The sequence below is a fragment of the Myotis yumanensis genome, unplaced genomic scaffold (assembly GCF_028538775.1).
Source record: "Myotis yumanensis isolate MYYU_CA2020_CCGP unplaced genomic scaffold, mMyoYum1.0.hap1 SCAF_15, whole genome shotgun sequence".
NCBI lineage: Eukaryota > Metazoa > Chordata > Mammalia > Chiroptera > Vespertilionidae > Myotis > Myotis yumanensis.
The window spans coordinates 157,009-173,876 of record NW_027223766.1 but is presented as its reverse complement, the minus strand read 5'-3'; the positions used below and the strand labels follow the sequence as shown (position 1 = coordinate 173,876).

Here is a 16,868-nt window from a genome sequence, read left to right as displayed (position 1 = left end):
TTGATTAGTGACTGAGCATTTTTTTATGTGTCTCTTAGCCAGCTTAATGTCCTCTTTGGAAAAGTGTGTATTTAGGTCTTTGCCCATTTTTTAATTGGATTATTTGTAAGCAATCTATGAATTTAATGCAATTCTTTTAAAATACCAATGGCATATTTCAATGATCTAGAACAAGTATTCCAAAATTTATATGGAACCAAAAAAGACCATGAATAGCTGCAGCAATCTTGAGAAAGAAGGACAAAGTGGTAGGGATCACAATACCAGATATCTAGTTATACTACAAAGCCACTGTGCCTCAAAACAGCCTGGTCCTGGCACAAGAATGGGCATATAGGTTAGTGGAACAGAACAGAGAACCCAGAAATCGACCCAAGCCATTATGCTCAATTAATATTTGACAAAGGAGGCAAGAACATATAATGGAGTAAAGACAGTTTCTTCAATAAGTGGTGTTGGAAAAATTGGACAAATACATGCAAAAAAATGAAACTAGGCCACCAACTTACACCATACACAAGAATAAAGTCAAAATGGATAAAAGACTTAAATGTAAGTCATGAAACCATAAAAATTCTGCAAGAAACCCTAGGCAGCAAAATATTTGATACCTCTCGTAACATGTTTGCTGATAGATCTCCTAAGCCTTAGGCAAGAGAAACAAAGGAGAAAATAAACAAATGGGACTACATCAAATAAAAAGCTTCTGCACAGCAAAAGAAATCACCAACAAATGAAAAGTGAGCTCACTGCATGGGAGAACATATTTGCCACACATATATATGGTAAGGGGTTAATTTTCAAAATATTTAAAGGACTCATACAACTTAACTAATGGAAATTGATTTTAAAATATAAAAATGTGATAAAATCAGGCCAGCCAAATAAAGGTCAGAGAAGAATAGTGTCACATTTGTGTTGAATATGCCATTAAATTAAATCTTCTGAAAGGTTGTGTGAACTCAGTTACACTAGCAGCTGAAGGTCTTCTTTACTAGTTATGAGCACTCGGCTAAATTACTTGATCTCCCTGGTCTGTTTGATCAACAGTAAAAGTGGGATGGGGAGGTGATGGCTCCACCTGCTTCAAATGGATTTGAAGGAGATTCACGTGCAAAGCCTGAAGCACATTCAGGCTTCCCCTCCCCTCTAACAACTTTTATTTCAGTGCAGGTCTGCCTTGTTTTATGGGTTTGTTCCTGAGAAGTTGTGAATAAATCTAACTTTATGGAATGTTTTCATGCATTATGGAAGCTTCTATTTAGAATGCTTTGAATAATGGGTAAATAAATCGTCACTCATTTATCTCTTTTGTAAATCGAAATTTTTGCATACAGCAGTGGGCTTTCGTAAGGAGAGGGGTACATTTATGACTTTAATGAATAGTACATCAGATGAATAGCAGCTTTTTTCCTGATTTGCTTGGGCAACTCACGACTTCTCATGTTACAATAAAATAAGAGCTGGTTGGACTGGATGGTCTTTAAAGTTCTTTCTAGTTTTGGCCTTCTCAGAATTTGCGACTCCGTCTTGGGACATCACAGCTCATAAATCTGTATAGAGCAGGAACTGTGCTTTTTATATGGCTTCCTTGGAACCCTTGGGTGCTGTAATAAATGGAAAGTAGAAACATGGAAATGCTAAAGTGAATTGCAGGGAGAAGCGAACATTTTAAATCATTTTTCCCAAATTGGAAAAACAAATGTAGGTTTTTTCTTTCTGATGTTCATGCCTATATTGAGGATCTAAAATAAAATACAGGCCATAATGCAGTGTAAAGAGAAGATGTGAATGACTGAGGGGATATGCAGCAGCTAACTGAGTAAGCAAGGTATTGTGTGTTTTACATGAGGAAAACACTCTGAAACATTTTCTTTCCCCCATTTTATTCCAATCAAGTGCCTGGTATTGAATCAAATAGAAAAGTTTCCTAAATCTAGACTATGAGATAACAAAAGGCAAAAAATATATGCCCAATTCTTTCTGTGGATGAAAGGGGCCACATGCTGACATGACAAGCTCAGGAGAGGCCTGCATGGCAATTTTGCAGACTCGGAGACCTAAAGTAACCACAAAGAATGGTCTGAAATTAAATCTTAACTAAAAGCAGTTATGGTGAGCAGTTACGTTCTAAGCTGATATCTTCACTGATAAGGTCAACCTTTACCATAACTGAGCCTATCTGTCTTTTTGCATCTATGATAACATAACCTTGAAATGTCTGGGTAACGTGATTTCCCTGTATCTGAAGGCCCTAGGGCACAGCCAGGTGTGCTGGGCCCAGGACAGATGCAGGAGATTCTTTCAATTATCATGTTAATTGTTCCTGCACCCACCTAAGTATGTGTCCATTTTTACTTTTTATCCTATCAGGTAGGTTTCCCCTCTTCGCTTAATCCCACCTCCTTAAATCTGTCACCAATGAATTTCATGTATAAGTACGCATGTAACCCTGCCATTCTCTGGAGCACTATCTCAATTGGTTGAGGTTCTGCTTCCGGGCATATGTCGACAGTTTGGCACACATAAACTCACAAAAATTCTTTACAGGTTTCAATGGTTTTTTACATTAACATTTCTCTTCAAAGTTACCTTTTTTAAAAAATAAAAATTTGTCCTAGCCCACATGGCTCGGTTGGTTGGAGCATCGTTCCATCATGCACTGAATGGTCATGGGTTGGATTCCTGGTTAGATACATACCCAGGTTGTGGTTTCGATCCCCAGTCAGTGTGCATATGAGAGGCAACCAATCGATGTTCTTCTCTCATGTGTATGTCTCTCTCTAAAATCAATAAAAGCATATCCTTGGGTGAGGATTTTAAAAAATTTTATATAAAAAGTTAGAATGAAATAAAATAAATTTGGATTCTTGCAAAAGAGAATTCAAAGTCAAAGAACCTGCTTGCAATTATGACCATAATTCCCAAAAATGAATTTCAACAAAACAAGTGATTTAGGGAAAAGGCTCTTAAGTTTTTACTCTGAAGTTTTAAAATGAATTAAGTTAAAGTAAATAATTCCATTGGTATCTACACAACAGTGTGTTCCTAAAAAGCTCTGTAAGTTCATTTTTAATAAATGGAATCATGTGAGTGCAGTAGGGAAGTTTAACAATGCTATGGAAATAGAGCACAGAGATTAGAGTTGTCAGGGGGCTGATTGGATTTGTTGTTGGAGGTGTCCTAAATCCAGATCATGTTTGCTTAAAGTGAGGCATCCCCACATTCATTCAGGTGCTTGAGGGAAGGCCAGACACTGCCCAGAGAGTAGGGGCACCTTCCTCTAGTCATCCCTCTGTGGCACTGGGTCCTTACTATCTCATACTCCCTCATCCTGTCATCTAGGGGGCAGGGATCAGGTCTCATTCACATGGGAGCTTCCTGGCAGCTAGCCACTAACTTTTCCCACAGTAAGTACTCCCTAATTGTTCTTTAGTTGAATCCTAGGCTTTTGGTAAAGAGAAATGGGAGGGAAAGCCAGGAAGCTTCTTGAGCCCTTGGGCTAAGTCTTGGGCTTGGCACTTTATGTATATTTTTTTCATTGCATCCTCATGACAAGGTTAAAAACATGTCCCTTTTGATTTATAAGTGAGAAGAAAACGGTCAATATAAACATATTTTAAAAGGTTACTATATTCAATTGAAGACCTTCTCATATGCAAGATGCAACATTTTGGTCATCCTAGAGTCCCAGTCTGCCTTTTTCCCTGCTTGGCAGGCACTGTGGGAAGTGCTTTTCAGGGACTGGCTTATTTGCTCTGCAGTAAAACCAATGAGATAGTAAGCACTCATACTGTTCCCATTTGAAAGATAAGAAAACTAGATGTAGATAGGATAATCAACTTCCATGTCACTGGGTAAGTGACAGCTGCATCTTGCATGTCACTGTGTATTTTTAGCCACTGGAGCGCAGTAATTCTCAACCCTGTGTCAGCACATAAAGATTGCCTGTGCATCTTACACACACCTTCACCCCTCCTGTCCTTTCCCCCAGACCTACCTTAGGGTTCTCAGCTCTGGCTGCACATGAGAATCAAGTGGGAAGCTTACAAAAGTACAGGACTTACCCCAGACCAATCCAGTCCAAACTGGGAGGGGAGGCTCCCAGTGTACATGGTTTTAAGGAGCAGCCTAAGTGTGAAGACTGTGCCAGGAACTATCTACAGCTCAGGTTCCTTCTCCCCTAACTCATAGTGAGGCTAGTGGCTTTAATTAGCTCCTTCAATGAGGTAAATGTCTTACATGATTATTTATGGATTCCTGCAGCCTTTAGCCATGTCCCTTGAACGTAAGAGGTGCTAAAAGAAATCACCGAATTGAATATAAAGCTGTAGTTTTCATAGGCAGTGGAACCTAAAGAGTAGCAACAGCCCTGCCTTAGATGTCAGCATAGCTCCGTACAAGAAAGGCTTGTGCTTGGAGCTATTTATTTTTATGCCTGTTGGGTGTATTTTGGAATTTGTATGCTCAGCACTGCTATTCAATACTAAAATCACTAACAGAGGATGGAGGTTTTTTTTTTTAAAAAAAAATAGCATTGTATTAATATGTAGTAATATAATTACACCCCTCTACTCAGTACCTGTGGGTAAATGCCTTGGGTGAAGGTGAAGATGCAGGATACAAAGGCTGAATTTTGTAATGTAGGGATATGGGTAGTATGGGCAACCAGGAAGCTTCAGGAAAACAAAGGAAGCTAGCTGCTCACTTTGACCTTCCTCCAGTGGTTGAGCAGAGCCTCATGGAGGACAAGCTCAAGAATAACACACACGGTTTGAGTAACTCCTTTCAGCGTGCCTCAGGAGGGATTCTAGAAGGAATTCTTCTCTTGTACATTTTTCCCTAAGTCACCATGAAAGATTCCCCATCCCTTCTAGATCACTGAAGAGCTTCGATTGAATTTCATGAACATTCTGTTATGAACCAATGTTCGCGAGAGTAAGACCACCAACTCCAATTAGGTCTTAAGCAGGATTTATTGAAAAGCTGAGGATTTATTGAAAAGCTGGCCAGCGGCTGCTACAGGCGTGTTCTCCCACAACAGCACCAACTCTGGTTCCATGCCAGCCTTTTATTCCCAAAAGCCATACAACGGTTGGCTAAACACACACAAAGTTACCTGGGGTACGTTAATCAACACTGCCCCATTTCTCTAGCTACTAATATCAACTTGCCCTAGCTATTATAAACTTGCCCCATTTCCCAGACTACCCTTGACCATAGTTGGTTCCATTTCCCCAGTAACTGCCAACATACCTGAGAGGGACATTCATAGGTTAAGAGATTTTACAAGGGGGCTTAACTGTAACAATTCACTGAGTGCCTAATCCTGTTGTATTGTAAATCAGCGAGCTAGACAAGACGCCTTAATGAGTAAATTAGTTAGGAGTCATCTTTATTGCACGCGGGTTCAGAGCAGAATACCGCTGTCAACTTCTGAATCCCCAAACATAGAGGAAATCCTCTCTATTTATATCTTTTGATCACTTTGCAGATTTTACAAAGAGCTTTGTGTAGGTTATTTTTGCAGACAGTTTGTAACTTTTGATAAATAATGAACAAACACTTGGCATGAGAATATGGGAATTATTGTCAGTATTCACCTATTACGTTAGATGGCTAGCTTGCAAGGTCAGACAGTTAAGTTTTTATCTTTTCCTATTATTCAAACTAAAACAATTCTTTTATAGAATAAAGGACTATCTAAAAATAACAGAGTTGACCTACATAATAAGAGACTGTCTAAGAATAACAGAGTAGTTCAAACAGCAGTTTTCTAAAGGAGGAATTACTATGCTTCAGTATATTTGTGTTAAAGGTTGTGGAGAATAATAGACTATAGCAGTGTCCTCATTCTTTTCATTATTGCTTCTTACCACTCTCCCCACCCCCATCTAAAACCCCCTTTAGACATTTTTTTCCTAGTCATCTCCCCACAGACACACTGTATATGGGTTTATGTACTGTACATATATCTGTACTTTATACTTACAAAATACAAAGCTTTCTCCGACCTTAAGAACCAGTTTTTGCCCCTATACAGGAGCAAAGGCAATGTCCCTGGATATGAGTCTTTGACTAACTGTAGTCTTGGAGATTGCTGGTCAGGAGGATATATAAATGTTTCTAGGAGACCTGAGCATGAGATGTATAGGCTGACTAGGATCCTAAATGAAGTCCCTTTGGTTACATAAGCGAAGATCTCAAAAAGAATATCTGACTGACCAACTTCCTATAGTTTACTAGGAAGGTTGTGTCATAGTTCCAGGAAGAGTGTATCAGAGTGGTCCTTCATGATGGCCTGGAAGAGTGAAATAAGGCTTGATGTTCTTCTCTGTGAGGTATATTGCTAAATGTATGTGATCCATGGGACATGAAAACCGAGAAGACAGTCGGTAATGGAAATCTATCTCCCTGTTACTCTGAACTGTCAATATAACAGGTCATAGTGGCCATTATCTCAGTCTTTTGTGTCTTTTTCTTTTTGGCCCTCACTATGCAGAAATCGTCCAGGATGCGGGAACATTGTGACATTTGCACCATTTTTATTTATTGCTGTGGAAGGCTTCCTCTTTGAAGCCAATTTGGGGAGGAAGCAGCCATCTATCCCAATAAGGTATGTACATTGAAGTCTCTTTTAGCCTTGTTTGTCTTAAAATAGCATTGCCTAAGAATTCAGAAACACCAGTCAGAAAGAATATATCCACCCTTATGTTCATAGTAGTGCAATTTGCACTAGCTAAGATTTGTAAACAGCCCCAATGCCCATCAGCGAGATGAGCAGATAAAAAGGCTGTGGTACCTTTACACACGGGAATGATACACAGCTGTAAGAAAAGAAAGAACTCACCATTTGCAACAGTGGGCATGAACCTGGAGAGTATTATGCTAATCTAAGTAAGCCAGTCAGAGAAAGATAAGTATCACATTATCTCACTCATTTGTGGAATCTAATGAACAAAATAAACTGATCAAGAGGCATAAAAGCATGCAACAGGCTGACAAACTTCAGAGGGAAAGGGGGGGGTTAGGGGTGGAAGGGGAAGATTCTCTGGGGAACTTATATGCATTTATGTATAACCCAAGAACACAGACAATAGGGTGGTAAAAGCCTGGGAGAGGTGGGTACTGGGTGGAGGGGTTCAATGGGGAAAAAACACATACAGGAGATTTGTAATGCTTTCGATGATAAAGAGAAATTTTTAAAAAATTAAGAGCTTGGACCAAGATGGCGGCGTAGGTAAACACCGGAGACCGGAGACCGCTGCCGCAAACAACCATTTCAAAAATACAACTAAAAGACAGAACGGACATCACCCAGAACCACAGGAAGGCTGGCTGAAGAGAGACTCTACAACTAGAAGGAAAGAGAACAGCAAATCGAGGCTCAGAGGCGGCGCAGTGTGGAAAATACAAAGGTACCGAGGTGCGCGCACAAAGCGGGCTGGTGGCTGAGGGCGCGGTTGTCGTTTTCTGTCGGGAGTGAGTCTCAGACTCTGGGCTCCGGATCCGGGCGAGTCTCTAGGGACCCAGACTCAAACGGGAGAAGCGGGATTATCCGGCATCAGTTGGAACCTGAGGGCAGCTTTCTCTCTGAGGTTTGCAGCGGCTGCCGGGGTTCTGAGAAGCAGAGCCTCTGGGAACGGGACTGAGCGTGGCCATAACTGCTCCCTCCGCCCGCCCTGTTGATCCCGCCCCGCCCAGGCCCTGTGCACAGCCATTTGCCGATCGCCTCAGGCAAAGGCTGGATTAGCGCCTCCCCAGAAGGCAGACGTTTTCCATACAGCTGATTCCTATAGCCAGTCGGCCTGGAGGTCAAATCCCTCTAGTGTTAACTACAACAATTAAGGCTTGACTAGAACAAGACTGTGCACCGAGACCACAAAGGGGTGCACCAAGAAAGCATAAAAGATGCGGAGACAAAAAAACATGACAGAAATGGAGGATATGGAGCTAAGAATCGCAATTTTGAGGGCTTGCCATAAATTTGTGCAGAGCCTCACGAAAACTAATGAGACCCTCGATGCTACGATAAAGAAATTAGAAAGTAAGCATACACGGACTGAAATAAAGAATATTATACCCAATAGCAGACCAGAGGAGCACAATAATCAAACCAAAGATTCCACAAAAAACACCCAATTGGAAAAGCAAAATGAAAAAAGAATCCGAAAGTGTGAAGATAGTGTAAGGAGCCTCTGGGACAGCTTTAAGCGGTCTAATATCAGAATTATTGGAGTGCCAGAAGATGAGAGACAGCAAGATATTGAAAACCTATTTCAAGAAATAATGGCAGAAAACTTCCCCCATCTGGAGAAAGAAATGGACTTACAGGTCCAAGAAGCGCAGAGAACCCCAAACAAAAGGAATCCAAAGAGGACCACACCAAGACACATCATCATTAAAATGCCAAGAGCAAAAGACAAAGAGAAAATCTTAAAAGCAGCAAGAGAAAGAGGCTCAATTACCTACAAGGGAATACCCATACGACTGTCAGCTGATTTCTCAACAGAAACTTTGCAGGCCAGAAGGGAATGGCAAGAAATATTCAAAGTGCTGAATACCAAGAACCTACAACCAAGATTACTTTATCCAGCAAAGCTATCATTCAGAATTGAAGGTCAGATAAAGAGCTTCACAGATAAGGAAAAGCTAAAGGAGTTCATCACCGCCAAACCAGTATTATATGAAATGCTGAAAGGTATCCTTTAAGAAGAGGAAGAAGAAGAAAAAGGTAAAGATACAAATTATGAACAACAAACATGCATCTATCAACAAATGAATCTAAGAATCAAGAGAATAAATAACCTGATGTACAGAATGAACTGGTGATTATAATAGAATCAGGGACATAGAAAGGGAATAGAATGACTATTCTTGGGGGGAAAAGGGGTGTGGGAGATGCGGGAAGTGACTGGACAAAAATCATGCACCTATGGATGAACACAGTGGGTGGGGAGTGAGGGTGGAGGGTGGGGTGGGAGCTGGAAGGAGGGGAGTTATTGGGGGAAAAAAGAAGAACAAATGTAATAATCTGAACAATAAAGATTTAATAAAAAAAAAATTAAGAGCTTTTCTGGTACTTATATAAAAGGAATATGAGATCCATTTATAAGATTTGTATCAAAGATATTAGTAGAGTTTATATTCATTTTCTGAATTTAATACGTTGTGAAACTCCAGGAGCCGTTATTTAGAATAAAATTCCTGCCACAACACTTTAAATAACTGCGATGGAGACAACAGCATCTACACTAATAAAAGAGAAACATGGTAATTAGCGTATGACCGCTACCCTTCCCATTGACTAATCAGCATATCCTTATGCAAATTAACTGTCAGCCAAGATGGCGGCCGGCAGCCATGCACTGAAGCGAGCAGGGAGGCTTGCTTGCTCCAGTGACTGCGGACTCCAAAGTTCCCCACCTAACTTGCCGGCCTCTCAGCTGCAACTCTAAGCAACTATGTACTATGTTGCAAATTAGAAGCTAAACAAAACCCCAGAAACCAGCTAGACTGAAAGCCAGCCGGACTGCAACATTGCATAGATGTTTTCAGCAGCGAGGCGGCCTTAGAGCTAAAGCTGGCCCAGCTCTGAGGCCTTGGCTGCTGAAAGAAGGTATCTAGTTGGTTTGGGTTCTATAATCGAAACACTGTTTCAACTCCAGTTATGAGATCCCGGCTGGCTGAAAGCAGGTTTCTGGGGTTTTGTTTAGCTTCCATATTTGTAACATTGTTTCAAACTGCAAGCTCAGAGGCCGGCATTGGCAGGCAGGGAACGTTGGAGTCCTCCGTCACTGAAGCAAGCAAACCTCATGTTCACTTCAAGCTGCCTGGCTGCCAGCCGCCATCTTGGGTGGCAGTTAATTTGCATATTGCCCTGATTAGACAATGGGAAGGGTAGCAGAGTTATGGCTAATTACCATGTTTCTCTTTTATTAGATAGGGTAGGATGTCCCTATTTCACCCCCTTTGCCCCTTCTACCCAGCTCTTGAGCCCCACTTCTCTCTGGCCATCACCATATTGTTGTCTGTGACCAATGTTGTGCATATACTGTCTTTGGGGCTGGGCTGCCTCACTGCCCGGGGTCTTAATAGCATTTTTTTTTTAACAAATGAACACAGTGAGGAGTCACACACCCTTTTTTTTTTAACATGAGGCACAAAAAGATTCTCTTCATGTGCACTGTTTTACAGCTACAGGCTGAGGGGAGAATGGCTTCCTGGGAGCAGCCTTGAGGCAGTCACAGCCCCCACCACCTGGGACAGAGGACAGGGAGGCTGCAAAATGGCCTTGTCCGAGCTCAGACGAATGCCTGTGCCTATGGCCCGAAAGTATGCTGAGCCCTCAAGAGAACCATCTGCCCCAAGCCTTCCATCTTTTCAGGGCTACAGTCTCACTCTTCCTATCAACCAAGTGTAGCAGCCGCTTAAAATCTAAGGGGTGACCCCAGAACCAAACCTTGTCTGTGCCATGAACGTGAGGCCTAGCTGCCCAGGGGGTGAGCATGACTTTAACAGCCAAGATGAGGGGAAGGGAATAAAGTACATGCAACTACAACATCTGAAGTAATATTTACATTTGAAAACCTGGGCCGGGAAGCTTGGAACGGTGTCGCGGCTGGGAGACCTGCCCTTTTCCTTCACTTGCCTGAAGCCGCACCTCCTGTACCTTGCACTCCTCTCCTGCCTCTCGAATTCTGAGGTGAACACCTGGCCTCAGCACCATTCTCTCCAGACATAGCGCCACCCTGCTCGGAGCCACGCCCCTTCTCCATATGCAAACATGGTGCCACCTTGTGCTTAGCCATGCCCCCTGCCTTTCAGTACAGAAAATGGCACCTCCCACCTTGGGCTTAAGCTTCCAGGTGAAGAGCTGCCTCCCGCTTCCCCACCCAGTTCCAGATCGGGTCCCCGGGCTGCAACACAGCCCGGCTTCTGGGTCATCTCTGATCACCGATCACCAGTGATCAGTGATCAGAGAAGCCAAGTGGGGCAGGGAAGAGGCGGCTGCTGGCGTCCTCCTCTTCCCTGCCCTGCCCGGCTTTTCTGATCACTTGCCGGGGGGCAGGCAAAGGCGGCCCGGTTCTCCGATCATGGGCCTGGGTGCTGTCTGGGTTTCCAATCACTGTCAGCAGCACGTGGCTTCTTCCCTCCTTCCCCTTTCGCCTCCCAGCATTGCACCTACATATGCAAATTAACCACCATCTTTGTTGGCGGTTAACTGCCATCTTTGTTGACAATTAATTTGCATATCACCCTGAATAGCCAATGGGAATCGTAGCGAAGGTATGGTCAATTACCATGTTTGTCTATTATTAGTGTAGACTAGAAGCCTGGTGCACAAAATTTGTGCAAGGATAGGCCTTCCTTCCCCCGGCTGCCGGCACCAGCTTCCCTCTGGCACCCTTGACTCAGGCTTCTCCTGCATCCCGGCTTTGTCCAGAAGGTCGTCAGGAAGGACGTCCAGTCTAATTAGCATAGTATGTTTTTATTATTATAGATACTAGAGGCCCAGTGCAAGAAATTTGTGTATGGTTGGGGGTCCCCTCAGCCCAGCCTTCACCCTCTCCATTCCAGGAAAGTCTGACTTCCGGTTTAGACCTGATCCCTGGGCCTAAACCGGCAGTTGGACATCCCTCTCACAATTCGGGCTTGCTGACTCCTAACTGCTCACCTGCCTGATTGCCTCTAACTGCCCCCTTTGCCAGCCTGGTCTCCCCCAACTGCCCCCACCCCCACCAGCCTGTTCACCCCTAACTCCCCTCCTGGCCAGCCTGGTCATCTCTTACTGCCCCCCTCTGCTGGCCTGGTCACCACTAACTGTCCCCTCCTCCCCTCGCCAGCCTGGTCGCCCCAACTGCCTCCTCCCCCACCAGCCTGGTCACCCCATGCAGCCTGGTCACCCCAACTGCCCCCTCCCCCACCAGCCTGGTCACCCCATGTAGCCCGCTGTTCAGTCATTTGGTCGTCCCTCACTAACCACCCCTGCTGGCCTGGTTGCCCCACGCAGCCTGCTATTCATTCATTTGGTTGTCCCTCTGTAACCCCCTTGCCGGGCTTGTCGCCCCAAACAGCCTTTTCAGTCGTTATCCCGGTTGTTTTGGTAGTGAAAGCTTTTAATATATTAGGAGATATATATATAATTTTTTCTCCTATTGAATGTATTAGGTTGAATAAAATGAAATTACTGACATTCAATCCTTTTTGACCTACAAAAGTATGGTAATTTCATGTGGTTGAATGTGACATGTATAAAAGGCATCTTAATTTTATTTGGTTTAACCTGGTACGTATGAAAGGCATTGTAAAAGTATTTTGTAGTTCAAAATGGGGTCATACAAAAGTAAAATTATTTAATTCATTTGTTTATTTGTATTTATCCCTTTATTTTTCTAAGGTACTAGGCTTACTGGATTTTCTTTTTAGCTTTTGTGTGGTTGTTTTTTATTTAAAGATCTATAAGTCTTAAAAACAGGGGCCCTGTTTTTTTTAAAAAATATATTTTATTGATTTTTTACAGAGAAAAAGGGAGAGAGATAGAGAACTAGAAGCATCGATGAGAGAGAAACATCAATCAGCTGCCTCCTGCACATCTCCCACTGGGGATGTGCCTGCAACCCAGGTACATGCCCTTGACCGGAATCGAACCTGGGACCCTTCAGTCCACTGGCCGACGCTCTATCCACTGAGCCAAACCGATTTCGGCAAGGGAGGGGGGGGGGGCTGGTTTTTAAAAACAAATTTGTACAAGTTAAATGATGTCCTCATTAATTTGGAGGCCACTCCAAATGCGAGATAATTATTAAGAGTTGCTAGGCTGAAAGTAACCTTTGACTTAGCAAATAATTTCTTTAGAAATAATGAAAATTATTGGTATAAACAAGTGTATAGAAGAAGTATTTGAGAGAATTAACCATTTTTAAGTTCTTTAGAGGTATATGAAACTTATAAAAAGAAGTGATACAGTAATAAGAATTATTCACTTTCCCCTAACCAGTTTTGCTCAGTGGATAGAGCGTCAGCCTGCAGACTCAAGGGTCCCAGATTCGATTCCAGTCAAGGGCATGTACCTTGGTTGGGGGCACATCCCCAGTAGGGAGTGTGCAGGAAGCAGCTGATCAATGTTTCTCATCGATGTTTCTAATTCTCTATCCTTCTCCCTTCCTCTCTGTAAAAAATCAATAAAATATATATTTTTTAAAAAGTCAAAAAAATTATTCACTTTTTGTTTTCTTTTTGAAATTAAGTATATTGAGGTAGCAATAAATTTGTTATTAATAGCATTATATAAATTTCAGGTATACAAGTTATGACATCTGTATACTCTTTTGTGTGTTCACCACCCAAGTCAAATCTTCTGTCACTATATTTTACTCCTTTTACCCTCTTTGTTCTCCCTTCTTACCACTTCCCCTCTGGTAATCACCATTCTGTTGTCTGTTTCTAAGAGTTTGGGGTTTGTTTGTTTGTTTGTTTTTTCTTATATCCCACATACGAGTGAAATCATACCATTCTTGTTATTCTTTGTCTTATTTTCACTTAGCATAAATATTCTGAAGATCCATTCACGTTATCGCAAACGGGAGTATTTCACCTTTTCTTATGATTGAGTAGTATTCCATTGTATATATGTACCCCATCTTCTTTATCCAATCATCTGTCAAAGGATACTTAGGTTGTTTCCATATCTTGGGTCTTGTGCAGTGAACATAGGGATACACATATCTTTACAGATAAATGTTTTCCAACTTTTTAGGTAGATACTCAGAAGAGGGATTGCTGGGTCATGTGGTAGCTCTGTTCTTAATATTTTGAGGAATCAGTCCACACTGTTTTCCATAGTGATTGCAGCAATTTACATTTCTACCAGTAATGCCAGAGTGTTCCTGTTTCTCCACATTCTCGCCAGCACTTAGATGATTTACTGATATCCATTCTGACAGAGGTGAGATGATATTTCATTGTGGTTTTAATTGTCATTTCCCTGATGATTAGTCATGCCGAGCATCTTTTTATATCTCTATTGCCCATCTATATGTCCTCTTTAGAGAAATGTCTGTTCAGCCTCAGCTTATTTCTTAATTGGATTGTTTGGTGTGTTTTTTTTTGTTGTTGTTGTCGTTGAGTTGTATGAGTTATTTATGTATTTTTGGTATCAGCCCTAATCAGAGGTATCATTTGCAAATATCTTCCCCCATTCAGTTGGTTGCCTTTTTGTTTTGTTGATGGTTTCTTTTTTTTTTTTTTTAATGCTAAAAGCATTACAAAGGGTATTACATATGTATCCTTTCCCCCCCCCCCCCACCCTTGACAAGCCCCTGCCCTCCCTTACCCCCCAGTGTCTTATGTCCATTAGTTATGGTTATATGGATGCATACAAGTCCTTCGGTTGATCTCTTACTCCCCTCCCTCCTATCGCCCAACCCTCCCTGGCCTTACCACTGAAGTACGACAATCGGTTTGAGGCAGCTCTGCCACTGTATTTATTATTGTTCAAAAGTTTGTAATGGTCTTAATTATCCATGAAAGAATGAGATCATGTGGTATTTTTCCTTCATTGACTGGCTTGTTGATGGTTTCTTTTGCTATGTGGAAGCTTTTTAGTTTGATGTACTAGTAGACACATTCATTTATTTTTGCTTTTATTTCCCATGCCTTTGGGGTCAAGTTCACAAAAGCCCCTCTGAGACCAAAGTCCACAAGTTTAGTGCCTATGATTTCTTCTATGTATTTTATTGGCTCAGGTCTTATATTCAAGTCCTTGGTCCATTTTGAGCTAACTTTTGTTTATGGTGTCAAATAGCAGTTTAGTTTCATTCTTTTGGATGTGGCTTTCCAGTTTTCTCAGCACCATTTATTGAAGAGACTTTCTTTTCTCTGCTGTGTGCTTTTGTCTCGTTTGTCAACTATTAGTTGCCCATAGACTAGTATGTGTTAGCTTATTTCTGGGCTCTAAACTCTGTTCCTTTGGTCTGTATGTCTCTTTTTCTGATTGTTTTAGCTTTGTAGTATAATTTTAAGAGAGGCAGTGTGATACATCAGGCTTTGTCCTTTTTTCTCTAGGTAGCTTTGGCTATTTTAGGGTCTTTTGTGGTTCCATATAGATCTGAGGATTTTTTTGTTCTTATTTCTGTGAAAAATAACATTGGGGTTTTGATGGGGATTGTGTTAAATCTGTATATTACTTTAGGTAATGGTCACTTTTAACAGTGTTTATTCTTCCAATCCATGAACATGGGATATTTTTCCATTTCTTTGTGTCTTCTTCAGTGTCTTTCAACAATGTCTTGTAGTTTTCAGTGTACAGGTCTTTCACCTCCTTTGTTAAATTTCTCACTAGGTATTTTATCCTTCTTGTTGCAGTTGTAAATGGGATGTTTTGTTTATTTTTAGGGTATTTTGTTGTTAGCATATAGCAGTGGTCCTCAAACTATGGCCCGCGGGCCACATGCAAATACAAATATTGTATTTGTTCCCGTTTTTTTTCTTTACTTCAAAATAAGATATGTACAGTGTGCATAGGAATTTGTTCATAGTTTTTTTTAAACTATAGTCCAGTCCTCCAACGGTCTGAGGGACAGTGAACTGGCCCCCTGTTTAAAAAGTTTGAGGACCCCTGGCATATAGGAATATAGTGGTTTTTTGTATACTGATTTTTGTATCTTGCTACTTTATTGTATTTGTCATTGTTTCTAATAGTCTTTTCATGGAATCTTTAGGGCTTTCTATATACAGAATCATGTTGTCTGCAAATAGTGACAGTTCTGTTTTGACACCTTTTATTTATTTTTCTCCCCTAATTGCTCTGGCTCGCACTTCCAGTACTATGTTGGATAACAGTGGCAAGAGTGAGCATCATTGTTTTGTTCCTGATCTTAGAGAAAAAACGTCCAGTTTTTCACCGTTGAATTGTCATATATGGCCTTTATTATGTTGTGATACTTTCCTTCTATATCCATCTTATTGAGTATATTAATCATAAGTGGATGTTGTATCTTGTCAAATGCTTTTTCTGCATCTATTGATATGATTATATGATTTTTATCTTTTATTTTGTTAATGTGGTTTATCACATTGTTTGATTTGCAAACATTGAACCATCCTTGCATCCAGGGAATGAACCCTACTTAAACTTTTTTTTTTTTCCAATTTGTTTTTACTAGAGGCCTGGTGCATGGATTTGTGCCCTGGTGGGGTCCCTCGGCCTGGCCTGCAGACATCCCCCGAGGACTCCCAGATTGTGAGAGAGCATAGGCCAGGCCAAGGGACCTCACTGGTGCACAATCGGGGCCGGGAGGGACCACAGGAGGGCTCCAGGGTGTCTTCGGCCCGCCTCGCCCAGTCCCAATCAGCCATACCCAGCAGCAAGCTAACCTACCGGTTGGAGTGTCTGCCCCGTGATGGTCAGTGTGCATCATAGTGACTGGTTGAAAGGTCAGACACTTAGCATATTAGGCTTTTATTTTATAGAATTGATTTCTGAGAGAGGAAAGGAGAGGAAGTGGGGGATAGAAACATCGATGAGAAATATCGATCTGTTGCCTCCTGCACGCCCCCTACTGGGAATCTGTTAGGGCTGACCAGCACACCCTGAGGGACGGGTGAATGATTACTCTAACACAATGTTTGCTGTGAAAGAGAGGACTAAGGGACTCCCTGGCTAAAGGAACCAGACAGCCTGAATCACCTGTCTCATTAGGCTTTTATTGTAGCAGCAGTTTGAGATAAATTTTATCTTTTAGATACAATCAGTAGGGTAAGTAATCTTGGGAGGACATATGTGTTTGCAGTGTCCTTTAAGCAAGGACACCCAAAGATTAAGCATAAGGATTCCAGTAAACATCCAGGGGTCTGCACGTGCACAG

At 41.8% G+C, this 16,868-nt stretch overlaps 1 protein-coding gene across 1 annotated transcript in view; it reads left to right on the top strand.

Annotated features, from left to right (window-relative positions):
- LOC138993439 (nucleotide sugar transporter SLC35B4-like) overlaps positions 1–16,868 on the top strand; it is a 40,600-nt gene that overhangs the window by 5,257 nt on the left and 18,475 nt on the right. The window contains exon 2 of the mRNA XM_070392702.1: positions 6,503–6,616. Coding sequence (XP_070248803.1) covers positions 6,503–6,616 — 114 coding nt within the window. The remainder of the gene's footprint in view (positions 1–6,502; positions 6,617–16,868) is intronic.